The sequence below is a fragment of the Odocoileus virginianus genome, unplaced genomic scaffold (genome assembly GCF_023699985.2).
Source record: "Odocoileus virginianus isolate 20LAN1187 ecotype Illinois unplaced genomic scaffold, Ovbor_1.2 Unplaced_Scaffold_1, whole genome shotgun sequence".
In the NCBI taxonomy this organism is placed as follows: Eukaryota; Metazoa; Chordata; class Mammalia; order Artiodactyla; family Cervidae; genus Odocoileus; species Odocoileus virginianus.
Window position 1 is genome coordinate 1396045 of NW_027224263.1, and position 23358 is coordinate 1419402.

General features: G+C 39.5%; 1 protein-coding gene across 6 annotated transcripts in view; it reads left to right on the forward strand.

Moving 5' to 3' along the window:
- MID2 (midline 2) overlaps positions 1-22121 on the forward strand; it is a 115204-nt gene extending 93083 nt beyond the window's left edge. For 3 of the 6 annotated variants that reach the window (XM_020902201.2, XM_070462212.1, XM_070462211.1), the window contains exons 6-10: positions 5835-5962; positions 7068-7301; positions 13781-13942; positions 16266-16473; positions 17055-22121. In XM_020902201.2, the coding sequence (XP_020757860.1) occupies positions 5835-5962; positions 7068-7301; positions 13781-13942; positions 16266-16473; positions 17055-17457 (1135 nt within the window). In that variant the 3' untranslated portion in view covers positions 17458-22121. Of the gene's footprint in view, positions 1-5834; positions 5963-7067; positions 7302-13780; positions 13943-16265; positions 16741-17054 lie in introns of those variants that run through there. The other 3 variants (XM_020902203.2, XM_070462213.1, XM_070462214.1) reach the window with 2 other exon arrangements.
- Positions 22122-23358: the final 1237 nt, after the last annotated feature.

Consider the following 23358-nt stretch of genomic DNA (forward strand, 5'->3'; position numbering starts at 1 on the left):
TAGATTAGCAAACAAACATTAATACTAGATATTTAATATTGAATATTTCCCAGTTTACATGAATCTGAAATTTATTTAGGTTAATTTTTCTTGTATTTAGAATTGTTTGATTTGTAAGCACTTACTTTTCTTTAGGCCAATTAAATTAGAACTCATTTACAACTTCAACAATATTATCAGAAAAAAACAAAAGACATACACTGAGACATACATAAATCCAGACAGACAGACTGACAGAGATCTTATAGTTTTCTGTTTGAGATTTAAAATATCTCTTTGACCCCCCTTTTTTTTCTTTGCTTGAAGTTCTAATTTGCCCAAGGCTGAGGTCTCAGGCAAAGTGGCTGTGTATTTCAAGGACATGGAAAGGGTTAACTTCAAGCTTTTTCCTAGGCAGGCCTTTTAACAAGCTAGTTGTTTTTAATTGCATATGCAAAAAGAATTGGTTTTGCAGTTTCCAAAAAGAAAAATTTCTCTCACTCTGTTCAATCAGCAATCATGCACTCACAATCATTCAGAGGCTATCACAATGCCTCCCTTCTCCTGAGTCCCCAGGTCTCCCTATCTGATGCTCCCTTCCTGGGAGCTCCAAGGAGGTGATCAGTCTCCTCTTCTACCCGTTGGGGTAGGACCTGACTGGGGACTGGCCCCAGGGCCTTACCTGATCCTGTGGCCATTCCTGGTGAGTTGGTCCATCCCTCCAATGAGTCTAGTCAGGGCTTAGCTGTCTGGAGAGTCAGAACGCCGGTCCAAAAGAGAACCCAGAATACCGTCCGGTGGTGCGCCTCCTTGTTCATCTCTCCACGCAGTTCCACTTGGAGTGGGTTCCTTCACTCCAGCCTGGCCGAGCCACCAGTCTGGCAGCTCAAGGGGCTGGCGTGGTTGGAATCTCACTGGGGCCTCCAGAAATGTTGCAGAAACCAGTAATCGAGAAACCAAGCACCACACTCAGAGAGTTGGAGAACTCAGGTTTATTATGCTGGCGGGCCCAGAGGAGTTAACACTCCAAGCTCTGAGCCCTGAACAAAGGGGTTACAGAGTTTTTATAGACAGACTATAGTGGGCAACACTAGCTGCTAATAGGCTGGTTTAAACTAAGGGGTTTCGTGTGCATGGGAACAGCAGTCAAGATGGGAAGGGGGATGCCTGACCTTTACACACAGGCATGATTAACAGGTTTTCAGGGGCTGGGCGATTGCAAAGAGCAAGACAAGGGTGAGTGAGATAAGCTCCAGTTCCTAGTATTGTACGTCCCCACTTTCTGAGACTGCGTGACCTATGTGATCCAGACTGCAAGGAGCAAGCTGAGTTACAGAGGCAGAATGAGCAGGAGGTTATGTAAATTTTTAACTTTTCCTCTTCACTACTTTCCATGACTTTATCTTCTAGGTCTAAGATGTTTCCTTAATTTTTCATTGAATCCTTCTATTAGAATTTTAATTTAAGGATTCATATTTTTATTAATAAGAGCTCTTTCTTGATCCTTGCTTCTTTTTTAGCACTCTGTCCTTGCTTTATGTATACAAACTTCAGTAAGTCCCTTACATACGAATGAGTTCCAATCTGAGAACGTGTTCATTAGTCCAAATTGTACGTCCAACAGTTAGCCTAGGTACCCAACTAACAGCTGGCTACACAGTACTGTACTGTGATACTTTTCACACAAATAATACATAGAAACAAAAACAAAAAATAAAGCATTTTTAATCTTACAGTACAGTACCTTGAAAAGTACAGTAGTACAGTACAACAGCTGGCATACAGGGGCTGGCATCAAGTGAACAGGCAAGAAGAGTTACTGACTGGAGGAGGGAGAGGAGGTGGGAGATGGTAGAGCTGAAGGATTGTCAGCAATAGGAGATGGAGGGCAAGCTGCAGTTTCACTCACACCTGATGCTGATGAAACACCTTCACATCTTTGAAAGTTTGAAACTTGAAGGTTTGTATGTAGGGGACTTACTGTATTTATCTTCCTGATGATATTAATGATCGTTAAAAATGTCTTCTTCTAAACTGCATTGTCTTGGTTTCCTCCATGTTCCATTTCTGTGTTAGTTTCTGTCTTTCCCTAAATGTTTGGGGAGCTTTTTGCTGCCTTTTTGAATTTAAGCACTAAAAGGTGGTTGGAATATCTGAGAGAGCGAGAACATTGTTGCTTGGTGAGCTTTGCCATGGGGTTTTAAGGTGGGGTGTTAGATTTTTATTGAGTGGACCCCATGTGTGTTAGTTCTGTAGGCGTTTTCTCTTGGCTTAGTTAGCCCTGGAAGGAGCCCACCAGTTTCCTGCTTCTGGGAGTGAGGGGAGCAGCGAAGGGCACAAGTCTGACTGCCCCTGTTCCAGGAACCGAGCAGGGAAAGGGCCTGAAGACTGCTGTTCGTTTGGCATCAGGATGAGAGAGGCATAGTCTCTGGTTGAGTGGATCTGGCAGTGTAGCTGTTTCTCATGCAAACCTTCAATGTCTGTGACATTAAATCAGCTTCATCTTGTTGCCTTCTTGATCCAGCTTTCTCTGCTCTGTGGTTGGTTACCACTCATCCATTCCCTTTCTAGTTTCCAGACATTTGTTGACAATATCTTACTTGCATCTCCTTTTCCATTCCCTTTGTCTTTGTGGGTTCACGATGTTTTTTTTTTTTCTTTGACTGTCATTTAAGTGGAATTTCATGAGAGCAGAGATAAAACATATATTTAGACCACTGTATGTAATCATGCCCACTCACTCTTCAACTCCCTGAAATGTCTTCTGCCACTACCACACTATTGAAAGTGTTCTTTTCAGGGTCACCTGATGAATAACTTGTTGCTAAATTATGATAGACATTTCTTTGTTTTATCTTACTGTTTCATCTTGCTTGGTCTCTTAGCATTTGTCCCTACTGACCATTTTTACTTGAAATTTCTCTGCCCTTAGCTTGAGAACACTCCTGGTTTTCCCCCTACATATCTGGTTTCATTTGCCTTTGCAAGCACTCTTCCTTGACCTATCCCCTTAATGCTGTTGTTCTTTGTGCTTCTGTCTTAAGCAGTTTTCTTTTCTTATTGCATATTCTCCCTGTTGCAGACTTATAGTTCCTAAGGTTTTGGTTACCATCTAGCTGTTGATGATTCCTAACTCTCTATATCTAAATATTCTTTTCATGGGCTCAAGTATAGCCTCTGTGGTAGGTGGAATAGATAGCTAACTCTGGTATGGCTTGAGAATAATCTACATAACCTAAATATCTTTCTCACTGGTCTCTCTCACAGGGTCTGAAATTCTTCCCCACAATTAATCATTGTTATGTATTAAGAACCAGGACTTCAGTTAAAATGAAATTTTAACTGAGAGAGAGAGAGTTATTCCTTCCCCCTTACTAATGACTGACAGCTCAGTTGGTAAAGAATCTGCCTGCAATGCAGGAGACCCCAGTTTGATTCCTGGGTCAGGAAGATTCCCCTGGAGAAGGGATAGGCTACCCACTCCAGTATTCTTGGGCTTCCCTGGTGGCTCAAATGGTAAAGAATCTGCCTGCAATGTGGGAGACCTGAGTTCGATCCCTGGGTTGGGAAGATCCCCTGGAGGAGGGCATGGCAACCCTTCTCCAGTATTCTTGCCTGGAGAATCCCGTGGACAGAGAAGCCTGGCAGGCTACAGTTTATGGGGTTGCAAAGAATTGGACATGACTGAGTGACTAAGCACAGTACATGCCAATTTAATTAAAATTCTCTGTATCTAAAATGTTGCCCTGTAGTTAATGAAAGACATTTTAGTGTGGTTTATGTATAATGCTAAATAAAGAATATTTAAGCTGTTTATAGATTATCCATTTTTATGGATAATCTATAAGGTCAGATGTTTTTAAAATTCAGCATGACAAGATACAGTGGCAAACTTTGCTTTACTAAATAAGACCAAGTTATAATTCAGGATTGTCTTTTAAACAGCTATCCAAAAACAACATACAGCTGTAGAACTACTGTATATGTGTGATTAGTAATGGTGCTTTAGCCAACTCAGTTAGAAGGATTAAATTACAGGAGATATACCAGCAGCACCAGCTTTGTAAATTATGTGATCATAAGGCTTAAGAATTAAAACCAAAATCATAGACTAAAAAATATTTATGAATTAGAACTGTGATATCAAAGAATATTTGCATTTGAACCTATTTTCTCATGTAATGCTAAATTTGGCCTCCAAAATCTGAGTCATTTTCAGTCCTAATAAAAATATGTAGGCTTATTTAATAGAGACATAAAAAGCTGCTATGATGCCTTTATTTATAATCATAAATGCTGTCTAATTTTACTTTACATTTCTTTGATTTGTCATGTAGTTGGGATTTTAAATATATTTGTTGACTATTCATTTTCATGTTTATGAATTAACTTTCTGTTTTATATGTCTATACTTCTCCTGTCACCACTTTACTTTCTGCTCATTCCTAGACACCTGAAAAACCTGATCTGCCTCTAGTTTTGACCACTTCCAGTCCATCCACTGCAGCTGGAGTATTGTTCTTGAAATATAAATTTGCACTCATCACTCCTCTGCCTAAAATGCTTCAGGGGCTCTCATTATACTAGTCTTTCACTTGTTTATCCTGGCCTGAAATTTATTCCCGCAGCATCTCTATTTTCAGAAACAGCCAAAAGCTATTGTCGTAGACGTGTAACAGGGTATCCATGCATGAGGAGATCTATTTCTTTAACTCCTCATCACCTTATAACTAGTTCACCATACAAGTTTCCTCTCTGGTCGTCCTACATTCAGTGCCTCTTTTCTCCACTCTAAGGTGCATATTGTTGCCAAGTTAATGTTTCTTTCCATACTGTTATTTGCATGCTCCAGAATTCTCATTGGCTCTGATTCAGGTCAGGCACAGGGCCTAAACATGTATGTTTCAATCAAAGCTCAGAGATAATTCTGATGTGGAATAATTTTTGAGAATTGCTGAGGTATGTAAAAATATACCTTAATTAAAAAAAAAACTCTCTACATGGTTAAGGGTATAGAGTTTAGAATCCAGGGAACATGGGTTCGGTTATATTTCTTTTTTTCTAACCCTTGTGTGACCTTGAGCAAGTTCCTTAACCTTACTATGTCTCATTTACAAAATGGAAATAACATTTGCTACACAGGGTTATGGTAAGGAGTAACTTAGATAATGTGTGTAAAGTGCATGCATGGTGTCTTATACATACTGAATGCTCAATAAAAGTTACCATTTGTGGTGTCGTTGTTAGTCATTCAACAATTATTTATTCACTATGTGTCCAACACTGCATTAGGAACCATGGTATAAAATGCGGATCCCGCTTTTGAGACTCTTACAATTAGTTAGGGAGATAAAACTAGCATAGCATTATATAACTAGAGAGCAATAAAATTAAATGTAAATGTTATAAAAGGTCAAACAAAGTATAGTATTTAGGGGAAGATTTTAACCAAGCCCTAGCATGCTGGCTTGTTGATTAACATAAAAAAAAATAGAGGGGTAGAAAAAAATCTCTCAAACTTCTGTCACCAAGCTTTCAGAGGTCTAGTTTTGATGCTGCCTGCCAGATGGAAAATGATGCAGAGGGAAAAAAATCCTGTATTTACTTCTCCAAATTAAGACAGGATGGGGGAGTGTGTTTGAGGAATGAACATATGTGAATAAATATAGTATAACCCTTAATTGGTTCTTGATGATTAAAATTTAAATGGTTTCCATTGGGAAAGGACAGATATTTTTCATTTTAATCAAGTCCTACCAGTCATTTATCTTCACCTTGTTAAACCAGAAATCAAACATTGGATAAAGGTTGCAAATCTATTTTGATGTATATTAATGCACTTTTCTCTCTTTCAGGGTCGCTATGGCAACTGCATCTTCTCAAGTTCTGATTCCAGACATCAATTTTAATGATGCCTTTGAAAACTTTGCTTTAGATTTTTCCAGAGAAAAGAAACTGCTGGAGGGGCTAGATTATTTAACAGGTGTGAAAATACTGTGCTTTCCTTTCCATTTTAGTCCTTTTCTTTTGGTAGGCTTTTACTTTAAAATAATCTGAAAAGGCCTTTATAAATATAAAAATGCCTTTATAATCTTTAAAATGATACATATATCTTTTTAGATAGAATATATTTTAATTCATGTAACATAAAATAGAAATGATTTCTCAAATATTTCCAAGGACAGAATGGGTATACACACCATCCCTACTTAAAGGTAAAAAACAAGAAGTTGCTGATGGTTTTCTCCTTACGAGCCTGTCAGTAATATAAGGTCGCCTGTTATAGGGGTAGAACTCGGATGGTAATTAAAGAATATTAGAGAATTTTTCACATGGGTACAGGTACCACCCAAATGCTTGTAAGGAAATTTAGGAATTAGCAGAATAGGAAGAAAAATGTAAGAAATATCTGACTTGCAGAGAGAATTTTAGAAAATGAGGGCAACAACTTGTCTGTTAAAAATACTGACTGCCTTCAGGAAGTTTGAATGATCATTTCATGAGGAAATATACACACACAATAGCTTTGTGTTTGTAGTTATCTTTGTTACTATATTAAAATAGGTGTCATTGACGGAGCATCTCCTTTAAGCCAGACACTATATATTAATTTTACATCATGATCCTTACAAGGAATCTGTGAGGTTAATTATCATCCCCATTTTACAGATGAGGAAATTCATATTAAATTTGCACAAATAATCCCTATTAATACTGCCAAAATATATAATACATCTTATTTTGAAATAAAAAGAAAATAGATTGAAGGCCATATAATAAGGAAACACATGACTGCGTTATTCTAATAGCTACGTATGTGTTAGTGCAGGCTGAGTAGACAATGGGTCTACTGAGTAACTTAGGCTTAGATCTTTGCCTAAAATTCCTATATCATTGAAGCAAAAGTGGTTAGGGGAACTTGAGGTCTCAGCACTTGACTTCAGGTTGTGTGGTATGTGCAATCTAAAGCTTCTTTTTAAGAAAACCTCCTTTCCAGGAGATGTTGGATTGGTTAGCAAGAGTAACATTATAAAATGCCATAACAGAGAGTATGTTTTCCTTACCTTCTTTTCTACCTTTCGTTACAGCCCCCAACCCACCATCTATCCGAGAGGAACTCTGTACTGCCTCCCATGACACCATTACGGTCCACTGGATCTCGGATGATGAGTTCAGCATCAGCTCCTATGAGCTTCAGTACACCATATTCACTGGCCAGGCTAACTTCATCAGTAAGTCATGGTGTAGTTGGGGCCTGTGGCCAGAGATAAGGAAATGTAAGGAAGCAGTAAGCTGCTCAAGATTGGCCGGGGCGCCACGAGGCAAGTGTTTGTAAGACATGTTAGGTTGTTTAGTATAGTGTTGTATAGACAGTGCAAGCTCCCCCAGCACATTGCAAAGATCTTACTGATGGGTGACAAGCAAATTGTGTATTTCCTTGCTGGGCAGTCATTGGGGCCACTCCCATTTGTATATGTAATCCTTAGCCTTTCTTGAGTTAATCCATGTCACTCCACTCTCTGAAATCAGAACACAGCTCAGAATTCATTCCTAAGTAGTTAAGTCACAATCATTGCTGATTCTATGTGTGTGACCATCTCTTTTCTTGACTCTTCTTCCACTTCATTATCATGGTAAAAAACATTACATTCAAAGACTACCACTTCCTTTACTGTACCCATTTGTATCAGTGAATAAGTGACAAGCCTCCTGCCTCTGTCACTCTTCCCTCTATCCCCTCTCCCTTTCCTTCAAAAATTACAACAAATGTAAAAGTGCATCAGCGAGCCACCAAATGAAAGATGCTCTGAAAGCAGTCATTTAGCTCACATGTTATGGTTTTACCTTCTGATGAATTGGAACAAGACATAGGACCTTAACTCAAACTGCAAGATCCCCTCAACCTGCTGGAGAAAATGGAAATGAAAGCAAAATTAAAGCTGAATTCAAGATTGGAACCAACTTGCATGCTAAGGTTGCATCTGCATAGCTGCAAATTAGTATTTTCCTTTTATCTTGTGTTTGTGCTTCTGTGTCTGACTTCACAGACCTGTGTGAGAGGAGTTTTTCTGATGAAACCCTCCTGAAAGGGCTTCCTTTTCCCATCTTGTGACAATTTAGGGCCACGTGGTGGGGTGGGGAGGTGAGAGGACATTTAGGGTCCAACTCAAAAAAAAACACTTGCCTCGTGCAGCTCCAACCTAAGCCACTTGGCCCTGGTAGCTGCGTTCCTGGGTGTTTGTTCAGGTTGTGAAGCTGAAAAATGCTAAGGCCTCCCCAACACACATGTTTACAGTGGCCTCTCCTGCTCTGGAAAGTCTTAAAGCCAGTAACTGTGCTTTTCTTTCCTGATATGGGGAGAGCAGTGGTCTCCTGGGAGTTGAGAATAAGTCCAAGAAGTGACAAAGATCAAAAGGCTGTTACCTCTATTTTCAAGGATAGATAGTCCTTTATAAAGAAAAGCTTAAAGGATAAGTCTTAATAGTGATAGGATCATTGCATTTTAGAATTGGAAGGGACCTAGGAAGTCATCTAGTCAAATCTTCTTCCCTTCTACCACATACCTTGTAGGTGGTTGTTCTGTCTCTGCTCAAACATTTCCAGTAATGGAATTCTAGCAAAATAGCCCATTCAGTTGTTGTGCAGCTATAAATAATTGTCAATGCTTCCTTATAAAAGGCCCAAGACTTCCTCCTAGTGAATAATATTAATAGTAATTTACATATGTATGTGTTTCCATTTACAGACATTCCCATATATGTTATCTCATTTGGTCCTCATGACTTCTTCCTTAGCCTTATGAAATAGATGATATTAATTATTTTATAATTGTAAAATTATAGACATAGAAATCGAGGCTCAAGTTGAATGAGTTGTCCAAGGTCACAGAGCTGCAAACTGAGGGAATCATGATTTGAACCCAAGCCTTTCAGACTTTAAGCTTAATGCCTCTTGAATTAAACTAGCTACCAATTAGTCCTAGTCCATGGAGGATAGCTGAATTATTGCTTTTGTGTATTAGCTGATATCCCCTAACCCCATACCTTTTTTCTAGCAGCCACATTGACTATTGTGTTGACTGAACATATAGTAAGCTGAACTCCCTAGGCTCTCCAAATCTCATTCCTATACGATTGAGTGTTTAAACTGAAATGCAACATCTTGAATTTATTCCTAGGGACATTTTTATCTGGTTAATTCTGACTCCTTACCAAGCCAGCTAAATTCTTTGGGGGAAGTTTCTGCCTCCCAATATATTTACCTTCCCTCCCAGCCTGCCTTCTCTGTCTTCCTCCTCTGATCATTGATGGAAAAGTGTAATAGGACAGGGACAAAGACAGAACCCTGAAGCAAAATTTTGGATGGCATTGGACAGATAAGTTGAAACTATTTTACTCAGAATAAATATTCATGAAGATTCCAGTCCTACATGCTTGTCTGGCCTGCCACTGTTGACTGAACTCTGTTTGTGAGAGCTACTTTCCCTTGAGGTTTTCCTACATTTTCTCTTTTAAAAACCACTTTATTGAAGTGTGATTGACATGTAAAAAGTTGTCCATCAACAGATGAATGGATAAAGAAAATGTGGTATATATATATAAAATGGAATATTATTAAGCTTTTAAAAAGAAGGAAATCCTGCCACATGTAATACCATGGATGAACCTGGAGGGCATTGTGCTAAATGAAATAAGCCAGACACAGAAAGACAAATACTACATGATACCACTTATATGGAGAATTTTAAAATAGTCAAACTCCACATTTTCTTTAACCAGAGATTTCTTCCTTGTTTGTTAGAATTTTGTCTGGAGAAATAGTTCTCTTTATTTTTTTAGCTTTTCTCCTTTATTTTGAACTTTCTTCCCACTTTATGTAAAATTTGAAATGGTCATAGGCCAATAGTGTTTCAGATGATGCTGTTGGCTGAATGAAAATTCCAACAGATGTTTGGATAATGGTCTTCCCCATTACTGTATTTCTTTCCTCTGTTTCAGTTTTGCATTTTGTATTATAAAAGCAACTGGCTATAACTTCTGGCTGCCAGGTGGTCTGTAACATACTGTCACAAAGATTAACTTCTGTCTCCCCTCAGTCTTGTTCTCATGCAAATGCTCTCTATGCCCATTTATACTCAGGATCATGGATTTCCATATTGTGGTCTTTTCCTTTTGAACAAGGTGTATACTTCCATTACCATAAATAAGTGATAAATCCCATCTCACTAAGTCTCAGTGATACCCAGAGGATCATATATTTACCTTTTTAAAATTTAGAAATGATTTCAAAATTACTGAAAAGTGTGCAGGACTAGTGCAAAGAACACCCATATACTCTTCACCCAGATTCACCTATTGTTAATATTTTATCCCATTTCTTTTATCATTTGCTAACATTCTCTATTGCTGTTTTTTCTGAACCATTTAAGAGTAAATTGCATACATCATGGCTTTTCACTCCTAAATTCTTCAGTATGTGTTTCCTAATAATAAAGAAATTCTTTATGTATCCACAGTAGTTATTAACTTTAACAGATATGATGTTGATGCAGTGCTTTTAACTAATCCACCATTCATATTCCAGTCTTGACCATTGACCCAATAATATATTTTATGACATATAGAACCCAATATTGTCCTATATAGTCTAAAATCAGGTACTGGACTTAATTGTCATATTTGTAGCATCCTTTAATTTGGAACATTTCCTCAGCCTTTCTTTGTCTTTAATGACATTGTTATTCTTTTTTAAAGTGCCCTTTTGTTTGTTTATTATGCTGTTCCTTGAGTTTGTCTGATGTTTCCTCATGATTATATTCAGATTATGCATTTTTGGCTTCCATCACATAAGTGATGTGTTCTCCTTAGGACATCACATCAAGAGACACACAATGTGTACATGCCCTTCATTGGTGATGCTGATTTTGATCACCTGATCAAAGGTGTTATCTGATTTCTTCTCTGCATAGTTACTAATTTTCCTTTTGTAACTAATAATCAATCTGTGCAGTGATACTTTAAGGCCATAAAAATATCCTGCTTCCTCATCAAATCCATCCTACTTCCATCCCTCTTTTAGCATCAATCAATAATTCTCACCTGATCCAAACTTTACTCTGATGATGGCAAAATAATGATTTTTCCAAGTGAGCATCCCATCCCACATTTACAGGTTGCCATTCTGCATTCTACTGTAAGCAAAAGCCTCATCCTTCATTTGTTTATATTTTTACTTCTCAGTATGGACTCATGAATTCTGTTTTTTCATTCGTTTATAATTCTTTATTGCCCTTACTTATTTTGGTGCTCAGATTGCCCAAATTTAGCCAGTTGGAGCCTTTTAAGCTGACTCCTGAGTCCTTATATTCTGCCATCGTTTTCTCGAGCACTTCCTTACTTTGCAACATAACAAAAGGTTATTGGCTAATTTTAGACCATGCCCTGCTCCAGCCTTGAAATCAGCCATTTTTCCAAGGAACCCTGGTCCCTTTTCATGGCAGGATGTTATTAGAGACCAAGACCTGGGTACTAGAAAAATACACATATAATTCACCTATGTACATATACATATTCACACATAATATATGTACCCATATACTTAACATATGTGCACGCATGTATGCACATACACATACACATTTTAGAAATAATGAGTTCATAGCAATATCTCCAGCCCATCCTCCCATCTTGCCACCACCCATTTCATACTTGGATGTTCCTACTTCCACAGTGAGAACCCTGGCTCCCAACAGCATCAACACATATACTCATTTGCTCAATCCTGTAGCATATCTGAAATAGTTTCAGAATGGCGTTGCCCATACCACTACAAAAACAAGCAATACTGGAGCATCTATTGACAGTTCTCCTCTTGCCCTTTTCTGTGATTGTTGATATTTGAAATGCAGGTGGCTTCATTTGGTTTGTTTGCTTTCAGTTTAAGACCCTACTCTTACCATTCATATTGGTGTCATTTACATTTTTTTAATTTCTAAAGCAACATTTCTGAAAGGGAAAGGTATGAAAAAAAAAGGTATACTCAGAGAAGTGTCATTCTCTCTTGTATTCTTTTAATCCTCTTCCCCTACCCCCATCCCTTGTGTGTAACCAGCTTCATTATTTTCTGGTTTTTCTTCCCTGTTATTATTGCTTTGTAAATCTAAGCAAATATGTGTAGGTTTTCTAATTTGCCTTTCTTTCTTGCATGAAAAAGGTAACATGCTACTTATACCCTTTTGTAATTTTCTTTTTAAAATTAGCAGCATATCTTGGAAATCATTCCATTACCAGTTCATAGAAATCTCCCACCTTCTTTTTTCATAGCTGCATAATACTTCTTTGTGAAGATTGTTTTCTTTTTTGATTTTTTGTTTTGTATTGTTAGAAGCATACCTGAAAGATCATATATTTCCCTCCTACTGTTAAAATTTAATATGTAGTTTATGACTAATACTGTGCATTGATACATTGGCAGTCAAGCCCTCCAACATTTTTTTTCTGGCCCTCATCCTTATTGTCATTTCATGAGAATCAGTGAACATTGCCACCAATTATTCTTCTTTCTATAGCATATCTGTTTGTACTCCATTGTGCTTCTTTTTCTAGTTTTAATTTAGACTTCTACCTCCCCCCAAGTTAATTACAAAACCTTCCTGATCATATCTTTTTCAAATAAGTTATTATTATTTCATTTTTAATCTTTACTAAAGCTGCATAGAAATAACTAGATCCACCAGTCATTTCCCCTGCCCTTTCTTTTCCATCCTCTGGTAGAATTATGGTTAAAAAGTGGTAAAGTGAAAAGCAGATAACAGAAGAGATAAGTGTAAATTCACAGACTGGAATGTCTATCCCTCTTTTATAAAAACTTAGCTAAATACATGTTTTTAATTATGTATATTTTTCTCTGTTTAAGTCAATGTTTATGGTCTAAAGAGTTTCAAAAGCAGAAACCCAGATCTCTGGTCCCTTTCCCTACTTTGGAGGGAAGAAGGTTCCAGACAACAAATGTGTTCCTGGACTGCCCAACCTCAAATGAGTATTGGAATCAGAAACAGGGAGGGGTAAAATAAGTAGTGTCAAGTAAGGAGATGCTATTTCACTCTGACTATCGTGTCATCTCCTTGGCTTCCCTATGACACCTTGGAGCCCACCAGGATTGGAAGCAAGGGTGAGGATAGTGTGGGAGAGCTGAATCATAAGCCTTGAAAGCTTTGCTACCTTGCAGTGACAAAGGAACATTGTTTGCTCCATGAATTGTGGAGCAGTGTAGTGGAGAGAACACTGGACTAGGTTAAAGAGACCAGGGTTCTATTCAGCACCACTCTCAGCTCTCTGTGGCCTTGGGCAAGTCACTTTCCTTCTCTCTTAGTTTCCTATTTGTAAAACAAGGGAAATACGGTGTTTAGTTGGCCTTTTGGCTCTGAGATTCCTTGTTATTCTGTTCTGCTCTACCCATTCGAGGGTCAGACTCAGATCTCAGAAGATTGAACCTTTGGGGTAAAGATCTAGAAATGCTATGAAAGACACGATTCTGTGATTTTGTGTAGAAGTTTTCCCTGTATTTTTTGGCAGAAAATTGAAGTAACTTTTCACCAGTGGTTACATTCAATTACCAGAGGCAAGGAGCCTGGCATAAGCTTAGCTCCATGGGAGAAAAGAAGCAGATGGGATTCATCTCCCTATGTCTTCCACGACTCAAAACAAAATGAAATTTGCTTTGGGGGGCTTATGATGAATACTCAGTGTGCTTCTCATCCTGCCTTTTTTACATTAACATCCTTGCTTTCCCCACATTACAGGCCTGTATAATTCTGTGGATAGCTGGATGATCGTGCCCAACATCAAACAGAACCATTACACAGTCCACGGACTGCAGAGTGGAACACGCTACATCTTCATTGTTAAAGCTATAAACCAAGCAGGCAGCCGGAACAGTGAACCTACCCGACTCAAGACAAACAGTACGTTGTGATCGCAAAAGGAGAGAGCAGCTTTGCCCTCCTAAGCAGCGAGTACTCTTAGCCTGACACTGGCACCTCCTACAGCAGTGTAAGAGGGCAGAGGCACCAAGTAGAGAAGCTTTGCTGTTGGATTATGTGCTTTGGGCCAGAGGGGTTGTTTTTGCCCCTGGGAGGTATGTGGACACAGAGATATACAGAAAACAGCTGGTGGCTTGGGAGGATGTTAGTGAAGAAATGTTTTTGTTTATTTATTTTTGACTGTGTTGGGTTTTCATTGCTGCATATGGGCTTTCTCTGGTTGTGGTGCGCTGGGGCTGCTCTCTAGTTGCCATGCACGGGCTTCTCATCGTAGCGGCTTCTCTTGTTGCAGAGTACGGGCTCTAGGCGCATGGCTTCACTAGTTGCAACATGCAGGCTCAGTAGTTGTGGCTCACGGGCTTAGTTGCCCCATGGCATGTGGAATCTTCCCAGGCCAGGGATCAAACCCATGTCCCCTGCCTTGGCAGACAGATTCTTAATCGCTGGTCCACCAGGAACGTCCAGTGAAGATTTTTCTCTGCACTCTGCCTCCATACTTGGGGTGCAACTGAGTAAAAGAGTACTGTTTGTAATAATCTGGTAAAATTCTCCTTCAGAGAAGCCAAACCTGTTAGGAATGCTTTTTGACAGAAAAATCCAACTAATTTAGCTTGACAAATATTATTTGTGAGCAGCTTAAACAAATTTTTTTCTCTCTTTCATATAGCAAGAAGCTCAAAGGTAGGCAGTTCAGGGCTGGTGCCTGTCATAAAAGACCAAGACTCCTCCTCCCTTTGTTTATTTATTTTTGACTGTGCTGGGTCTTCATTGCTGCATATGGGCTTTCTCTAGTTGTGGTGAGCTGGTTTGTGTTGGTTTATTGCTAACCTGGCAATAAGTACCAACCTGGCCACTACAACCTCCAGATGACATATTTCTTTTCAAGATAGAAAGAAGAGGGAAAACACTGGTACATGCAATGACTATCTCTTTTACCAAGAATGTAGGCATTTTCCCAGAAGTTTCCCCACCCCATCTGACCTCTGCTTCCATCTTCTTAGTCACCCCTAGCAGCAAGGGAGGCTAGGAGCTTGAGTATTTAGCTTTTCTTGCCTCTATAGTAAAAGCAGGTAAGAGAAAAAAAAGTAGTGGGTGGGTGTTACATTGACCAACGGTGTCTGTCAGACATGTTTTGTATTATACAGCTCTTGCCATACCCAGCTGTTGGCTCCTAGTAACTAACTGCTTTTGTCTTATGACTTTAAGGAATTCTTTGTTGGGAATGATCCAACACAACAGATATTTTCTCTAATTATTGATGGTGCAACAATCACTCTAACAAAGTGACCTATTAGATGTCATTTCAGTTCAGTTCAGTTCAGTCGCTCAGTCGTGTCCAACTCTTTGCGACCCCATGAATCACAGCACGCCAGGCCTCCCTGTCCATCACCAACTCCCAGAGTTTACTCAAACTCATGTCCATCGAGTTGGTGATGCCATCCAGCCATCTCATCTTCTGTCGTCCCCTTCTCCTCCTGCCCCCAATCTCTCCCAGTATCAGGGTCTTTTCCAATGAATCAACTCTTCACATGAGTGGCCAAAGTACTGGAGTTTCAGTTTCAGCATCAGTCCTTCCAGTGAACACCCAGGACTGATCTCCTTTAGGGTGGACTGGTTGGATCTCCTTGTAGTCCAAGGGACTCTCAAGAGTCTTCTCCAACACCACAGTTCAAATAAGCATCAATTCTTTGGCGCTCAGCTTTCTTCACAGTCCAACTCTCACATCCATACATGACCACTGGAAAAACCATAGCCTTGACTAGATGGACCTTTGTTGGCAAAGTAATGTCTCTGCTTTTTATTACATCCCAGTAATTAGAGGGCAAAACAATTTGTCCTATAGTTGAGTTATTCTCAGGTTTTTTGTTCTGCCACCAAGCAGCAATTATCTCATCTATCCCCACTTTGCCTTACCTGAAATACTTCTTTCCCTAAAATCTGCTCAAATCCCAAACCACCCACTGAAATAAAGCAAAGTACAAAAGTTGTTTGAGAATAGGAGACCTTGAGACCCCCTTTTAATTTGACAGTCTATGAAGGGGGGGACAGCTTATTTTTATTTTATTGAAAACAGTGGCTTTTGTCCTGCTTCTTTCATATAATCCAAACACCAGTCAGCTTTCACTGACTCAAGAATGATCATTATGTCGAGGTTCCTCTGATAGTGATGGTCCTGCAGAACCAAGAGAGAATTCTTACATACTTTCTCATGTATTTTCTTTTTTTTTCCTACTTTATTTTTCAGGCCAACCCTTTAAACTGGATCCCAAAATGACTCACAAGAAGTTGAAGATTTCCAATGATGGATTGCAGATGGAAAAGGAAGAAAGCTCTCTGAAGAAGAGCCATACCCCAGAGAGGTTTAGTGGCACTGGGTGCTATGGGGCAGCAGGAAATATATTCATTGACAGTGGTTGCCACTACTGGGAGGTGGTCATGGGGTCCTCCACATGGTGAGTGGATTCAACTTTTCTTTCCCCCTGTTGTTAGGTTCCTGGGAGATTCAGTTTGATAGTACAAATATAATACCAGTAAGTCAAGGTTAAAAGGCAAGTGATGGAAACCACTCTTAGAAAAATGTTCCAGTTTTTTAAAAATCAAATCATGGAAAATATACTGAGCTAGGAGTTGAAAATTACAGCACTCTAATTGCTAACTTTTTTTAAAGCTCTAGTGCTATCACTGTTATGGATCTAAATATAAACTATTTAAGGAAGAAACATGTATTCTATTGCTTAGATGTCCTGTATCATGTCTGTGCTGTGCTGTGCTTAGTCACTCAGTTGTGTCCAACTCTTTGCGACCCCATGGACTGTAGCCTGCCAGGCTCCTCTGTCCATGGGGATTCTCCAGGCAAGAATACTGGAGTAGGTTGCCATGTCCTCCTCCAGGGGATCTTCCCAACCCAGGGATCGAACCCAGGTCTCCTGCATTGCAGACAGATTCTTTATCATCTGAGCCACAGGGAAGCCCAATGGTATCTAGCATAACTCAGATCATGAATAGATGTGATCTCCTTTCCATTGTCTCACAGGTATGCAGTTGGCATTGCCTACAAATCAGCTCCTAAGAATGAATGGATTGGCAAGAACGCCTCCTCATGGGTCTTCTCGCGATGCAATAGTAACTTCATAGTGAGACATAACAACAAGGAAATGCTGGTGGACGTGCCTCCACAGTTGAAGCGCCTGGGTGTCCTTCTGGATTATGACAACAACATGCTGTCTTTCTATGACCCAGCTAACTCTCTCCATCTTCATACTTTTGATGTGACCTTCATTCTTCCCGTTTGTCCAACATTCACAATCTGGAACAAATCCCTAATGATCCTGTCTGGCTTGCCTGCCCCAGATTTTATTGATTACCCTGAGCGGCAGGAATGCAACTGCAGGCCTCAAGAATCCCCTTACGTTTCTGGGATGAAAGCTTGCCATTAAGTTTCAAGAGAGCATGTAATAATTCACTGGCTCTCCAGTTCAGCAGTGCTTCCCCTCCTAAACCTCAGTTAGTATCCAATATACAGGATACAAAAATGAAGTTCATTTGAAGCATCCAAAAGAACTAGATATTATAGATTTAATTTTTGTGCATTAAAGCTTGTATTTGAATTAATGTATTGAGTTTCTCAGAACAAATTATGAGTAGTCTGGGTTCAAGCCATTGGAGAACAAATTTGGAGAATTCTTCTCTTGTCATTGAAGGATTCAAAATTCCCAGTGATTTAGGAGTATAAATGATATTGGAAGGAATTCTAGGTAAATAATGTATAAAGATGCTCTGAACAAGGGGCTAGTCAGCCAGAAAGCAGGGATGCATCAGCCTTTCTAGTACTGGCTGATTTGGTCAAGTAGAATTTTGAAATGTCAAATGATCCCATATTATATGTAGCTTTTTATGAAAACCTACAATCAAGGATTTATTATAAAGAAAACATGTATGTGTATATATAATATATATATAAAATGAATAAATAATATATATTATATATTCATTTTATAATTATATATACATAATGAACTTTTAAATTTACTCATTTGAGTGAGAAACTGGAAGGGAAAATAAATTATACCATCCATTTTTGTCCCCTAAAGGGAACATCAAAATCATTTCTCCCCTCCCTCCATTCATCCCTCCCTTCCTCCCTCTGCTCACACACACATGCACATGCAATAATGACATAGATGGTGGGAAGAGCTCTAGATTGGATTAGGAGACATAGGGAGACAAGACTGCACAAGAGATGCTCTTGCTGGATAGAAAATTGATCCAGGTAGTTGTGTTATGTGTAGCACACTTTCATTGGTGCTACCTAATGGAGAAGGTCTGTCTGAACTGTTAAAAATTCTGTCACAGAATATTTCAAAGAAATAGTTTTACTAGTCTCAAGTAGCATACAGTTACTAGAAATAGGCTTAAAAAAACAAGAGTTGCATAATGGAGGTTCTTCAGGAACCTGCTTTCTTTACTTAATGAGTAAGAATGGAGTGTTGTAGATGCAACAGCTATTTCCATATAAATGGACTTATATTTTCAGATAAAACACTTCTGAAATGCTTAAGAATGCCTGAGAATAGTCTGTTTTCTTAAACAGGTTGAATAATCGTTCTTCTCCTGATCTTGTTTACACTATTCATTTGCTTAGCCAACCCCTTCATGGCAACTGCAGATGTAAACTTCAACCCAGTCCTTATTACAATCATTGAAGGGAATTAAGCTTTATGGTCAATGCTTCTGTCAGTTCCTCTTCTGTAATTGGGAGTGTCAGCACCAGAGCTCTCTCCTTTCAGGAGCTAAGTCGGCTTCAAAGAGTCTACTTCTTGGGAGTTATGAAAATATTACTGTCATACAACGTGGTAGTTGTAAGAAGCCCCCAGATTGGAGCCTTGAAACAATGCCAAAACTTCTCCCCCTCTTCCTTTCCACCACCTTGGTGGGCGTTCATTCATTCATTCATTCAACAAGTTATTAGATGCCAGGTACCATGCTAGAGCTGACATATTAATAATCCACAGTTCCTGCTGTCAAATGACTTACTATTCTGCAGGAGAGACAAAATATCTATAAAAATCCCCTAAATAAGTTTTGTATTGTTTGTACACCTAACATGGAAAGCAAGACTGATTCAGATACAGATGGCAGGCTCAAACTTACCTATCTAGTGGCAAAGTCAGTATTTGGGGTTTTAAAAACCCTACATACTTACTGCTAATCAGGAGACAAGCAACCTCAGTAAGATTCAGCAGTGCTGGGAAATAGTTTGCTGTGTGGGAAAGCTCATCATAGCCTTTGAATTAAAATAATCGATTTCCTCTGCCATTTACTAGCTGTGTGACCCAGGGCAAGTACTTCACTTCTTTGAGCCACTGTTTCCTCTTCTGTACAATAATACCTACCTCACAAGGCTGTTTGCAAAGATGAAAAAAGATAGCACATGTAAACTGCTTAGCACAACACCTGGCATTTAGTTAAGTATGGCATTAGTATGGCATACTTAACTATGAAGCGTGGCATTTTGCTAAGTATGCAACAAATATTACTCTCCTTTGCTCGGCCTCAGCCCCAATACAGTGTAGCAATGCTTTAAAATGGATGTTTTTCATTTCTAAGTTAACTCTGGGTCTCTCTCTCCTCTAGGGCCTATGCCCAAATTCTTAAACAAAACAGATGATTTCAACCCCTTCATAAAACATTTCACTGGCATTCAATAGAAAGTCCCAGTTACTTATAGTTTGGCTTTTCAAGTCCCTATTTGCTTTCACAGTTTCATCTTTTGCCACCTTCCCCCTCACATTGATTGCTGTACCCAAGCTTAACTATTTACACAAGTTGTTCTCTGGGCCTGGAATAGAGACATTAGTAACTGTTTTGATGTCCAGAGTAAACAGCAGGAATTGTTCTTAAAGTAAGGGAATAGTGTGAAAATGCTGTCAATGCAGAACACTCCACCTCCATCCCAGTTCCAATTTTCTTTAACTTAACCTAGGATCTCCAGTGCATTGGAGAAGGAAATGGCAACCCACTCCAGTGTTCTTGCCTGGAGAATCCCAGGGACGGGGAAGCCTAGTGGGCTGCTGTCTATGGGGTCACACAGAGTCGGACACAACTGAAGTGACTTAGCAGCAGCAGCAGGGTCTCCGGTGCCATTCATTTTTTGTGCCTTTATATTGTAGTGCCCCGGGACAAAGCTTCATTGTCTCCACCCTACTTTTGACTCTAGCCTGGACTACCTTTCCCCACTTCTGCCCCACAATAGATTTAATTCCTGAACCCCTAGGCTGGGTTATGTTTTCCTCTTGGGAGCTCCCATGGCACCATGACCATGCCCCCTCCTCAGCAATAATCACATTGTATAACAGTGTTTTTCAAAGTGTGATCCTCAGACCACCTGTTAGAATTATTTTTGGTGTTTGTTAAAACAGTTGATTTTTAAAGTAGACATCCAACCTCGATCTCCTTAATTAAAATGTCTGGGCACATAAGTGGAATTTAGCATTTTTAACAAGCTCCCCCAGGTGATTCTGATGCATACCAAGGTTTGACATTAAGAATCATCCTCCCTCCTAGACTGTGAATACCTTGAGGGCAGGGGTTGTGTCTTTTTTGTTGTGGTATTTTTAACACCTGACATAGTGTGTGGAACAGAGTAGTTGCCTGGCTAATGTTAATTGCGTGAATGTATGAATGAATGAATGAATGAATAATCAAAGTTTCCCTGTTGTACTCTGATATCCATATTGGTATTTGTTGTTTTCTGGGCAGAAAAGCTTGGCTACTCCATTTGAGCTGTACTGATATTATTTTGCAGATGTTCCAGAACTCATACATATAAATGAGTATTGTCTTCCTCAAAAGCTCTTGGGGAATTGTTTGGAATTATTTGGAGCATGTGGCACAATTGTTTTCAATAATTTTTCAGTCTCTTCAAACTTTGTTCTTTGAATGTGGATTTATGTTTTGGTTACTGCCAAAAATCACTCAGAGCTAAGCCTACTAAATAAAGTAGGAAATTAAACTGGGTTTGGGGTAAGCAATGAAGTTTCTGAGCCAAATAATGAAAAGTACGATCCAAAAAATGGTGACAAAAGTATTTGGTGGGGATATGGTGAATCCCAGATACTTCAGTAAACTTAAGGACTTTCATAGAATTCTGGCAATTTCAGGTACCTTAGAGATGTCATTGACTACCTCTAGCTAAACCCAGTTGGACAAAGGAAGTAAGACCTTTATTTAACATCTTCAAGGAAGGTGACTGCATAAGTTTTCATTGTTGCTGTCCTCAGTCTGTTCTCCTACAATCCTTTCTCCTAGCAAATTATTCTGTTGTCTGCAATTTATGCTTATTTTCACTTTTTATATTGTCTTATTGAAAGAAGCACAAAACTAACAATAAAGTTAAACATGTTTTGAGAATATGAAAGAAATTTTAATGCCACATTGGAGTTCTGGCTACTTGTATGTAAGAGTAACTGCATCTGTATGTGTTTTTATCATGTGATTCCATTGTGTAAACTCTGGATGCAGTGACTTTCAAATTGCAGCAAAATCACATCTATGTTCTTCTCAGCTAAAATATACTAGGTGAACTTTCTAAGCTTCCATGGTTTACATATTTATATATGACTACCTGGATGGAGAAATCCATGGATGGACTTTTTGATAAGTGCAAATATTTGATACCATTTCTTCTACAGAATGGAGAATGTGAGGCTGACAGATGAGAACCTCTCCCACACTTATTTCAGTTCCTGAAGCCAACTGCAGCCTCACAGCCATTGGGCTGTACTTGGATGTGTATTTCAGGTTGGCCAGGTTGACTGCCATCAGGTCAGGTCAAACTGCCTTCTACAGTCTGATCTGCCAGCTTCAGACATATGCTATGTCATTGTTGTTGGCTAGAATATTTATTGGACTATTGTTGGACTATTTTTTATCAAATATTTTATCCCAGGCTTGTTTGCCCTGGGAGCTCTGGACCAATAGTGTCTCTCCTAGTGACAGAAACCTGAGCATCTGCGGATTACACAGCCTCATCCCTCTAAAATATCCCAGCCCATCCAAAAATGCTATATTATGAATTAAATAAATATATATGTATTCATGAGTTCTTGATTGTCTCTCACTGAAGCTTGAATTGGGGGAAGATTAAAAGGAAGAAGGTCCAGAGTTACTGGAAATGACAGGGGAAATTGATTACCATATTAATAGGTAAAGATTCAGGCAAGGAGGATCTGGAACATCTGGATATCGAGATCCAATCATGAAGACTTTGGTTTCAGGTGCGGGATACAGTCAGAAAGACTAAAGAGATGAAGGTATATGGCCCAAGGAAACATGGCACGTTCATGTTTCAGTAATTGGGCCAGAAGGTGGTAATTAGGGAAGAACAAAGAAAACCCCAGTGCTGGAAAGTGAAAGTCGCTCAGTCATGTCCGACTCTTTGCAACCCCATGGGCTGTATCCATGGAACTCTCCAGGCCAGAATACTGGAGTGGGTAGCCTTTCCCTTTTCCAGGACTGGAACCTAGTGGTTAAGGTCAGGATAGGGCCAGATATGAATCAACTTGCTGTTAAACATCTGGCCTGTAGGAGGAGCCTGGGAGAGTTAGGAGATCTCCCAGAGCTGGGGTAGCATGTGTGGGTGTGCATGTGTGTGCACATGCACTAAATCACTTCAGTTGTGTCTGACTCTTTGCTACCCTATGGACTGTAGCCCACCAGGCTCCTCTGTCCATGGGATTCTCCAGGCAAGAATATTAGAGTGGGTTGCCATGCCTACCTTCAGGGGGGATCTTCCTGACCTGGAGATTGAACCCGTGTTTCTCATGTCTCCTGCATTGGCAGGCGGGTTCTTTACCACTAGCACCACCTGGGAAGCCCACCCAACCCAGTAATTCTTCCCAAATAATGGTTGATTTATGAATTAGAGTTACTAGTGGTAGCTGTAAAAGGAAGCCTTTACTGGAGACACAGGTATGAGAGTGGAAGCTCTTACCAGACTTGTACATAGGAGATACCTAGCAAGTGCTGGTTGAATAGAATTAGAACCTGATAAGCAGAGTGACAAATGGGCCACCTCCTACATTGTGAAGTTTATCTTAGGTGAACTCCACACCACCTCTCGGGCATCTACCTCTGGTCTAGGACAACTGCCTCTTGGTTAACAGGCTATTGTTCTTTATGGCCAGTCTCTTTCAGAGGGAACAATGAGATTTAATATATTAGCCATCAGTAATGTGAGAATGGAAGGGCATGGGCAAAATCCCACATCTCTGCCAGCTTCTCACTCTACCTCTTCCTTCCTGCTCAGAAAACAAGAAAATGTTAATGAGGGTCTTCTA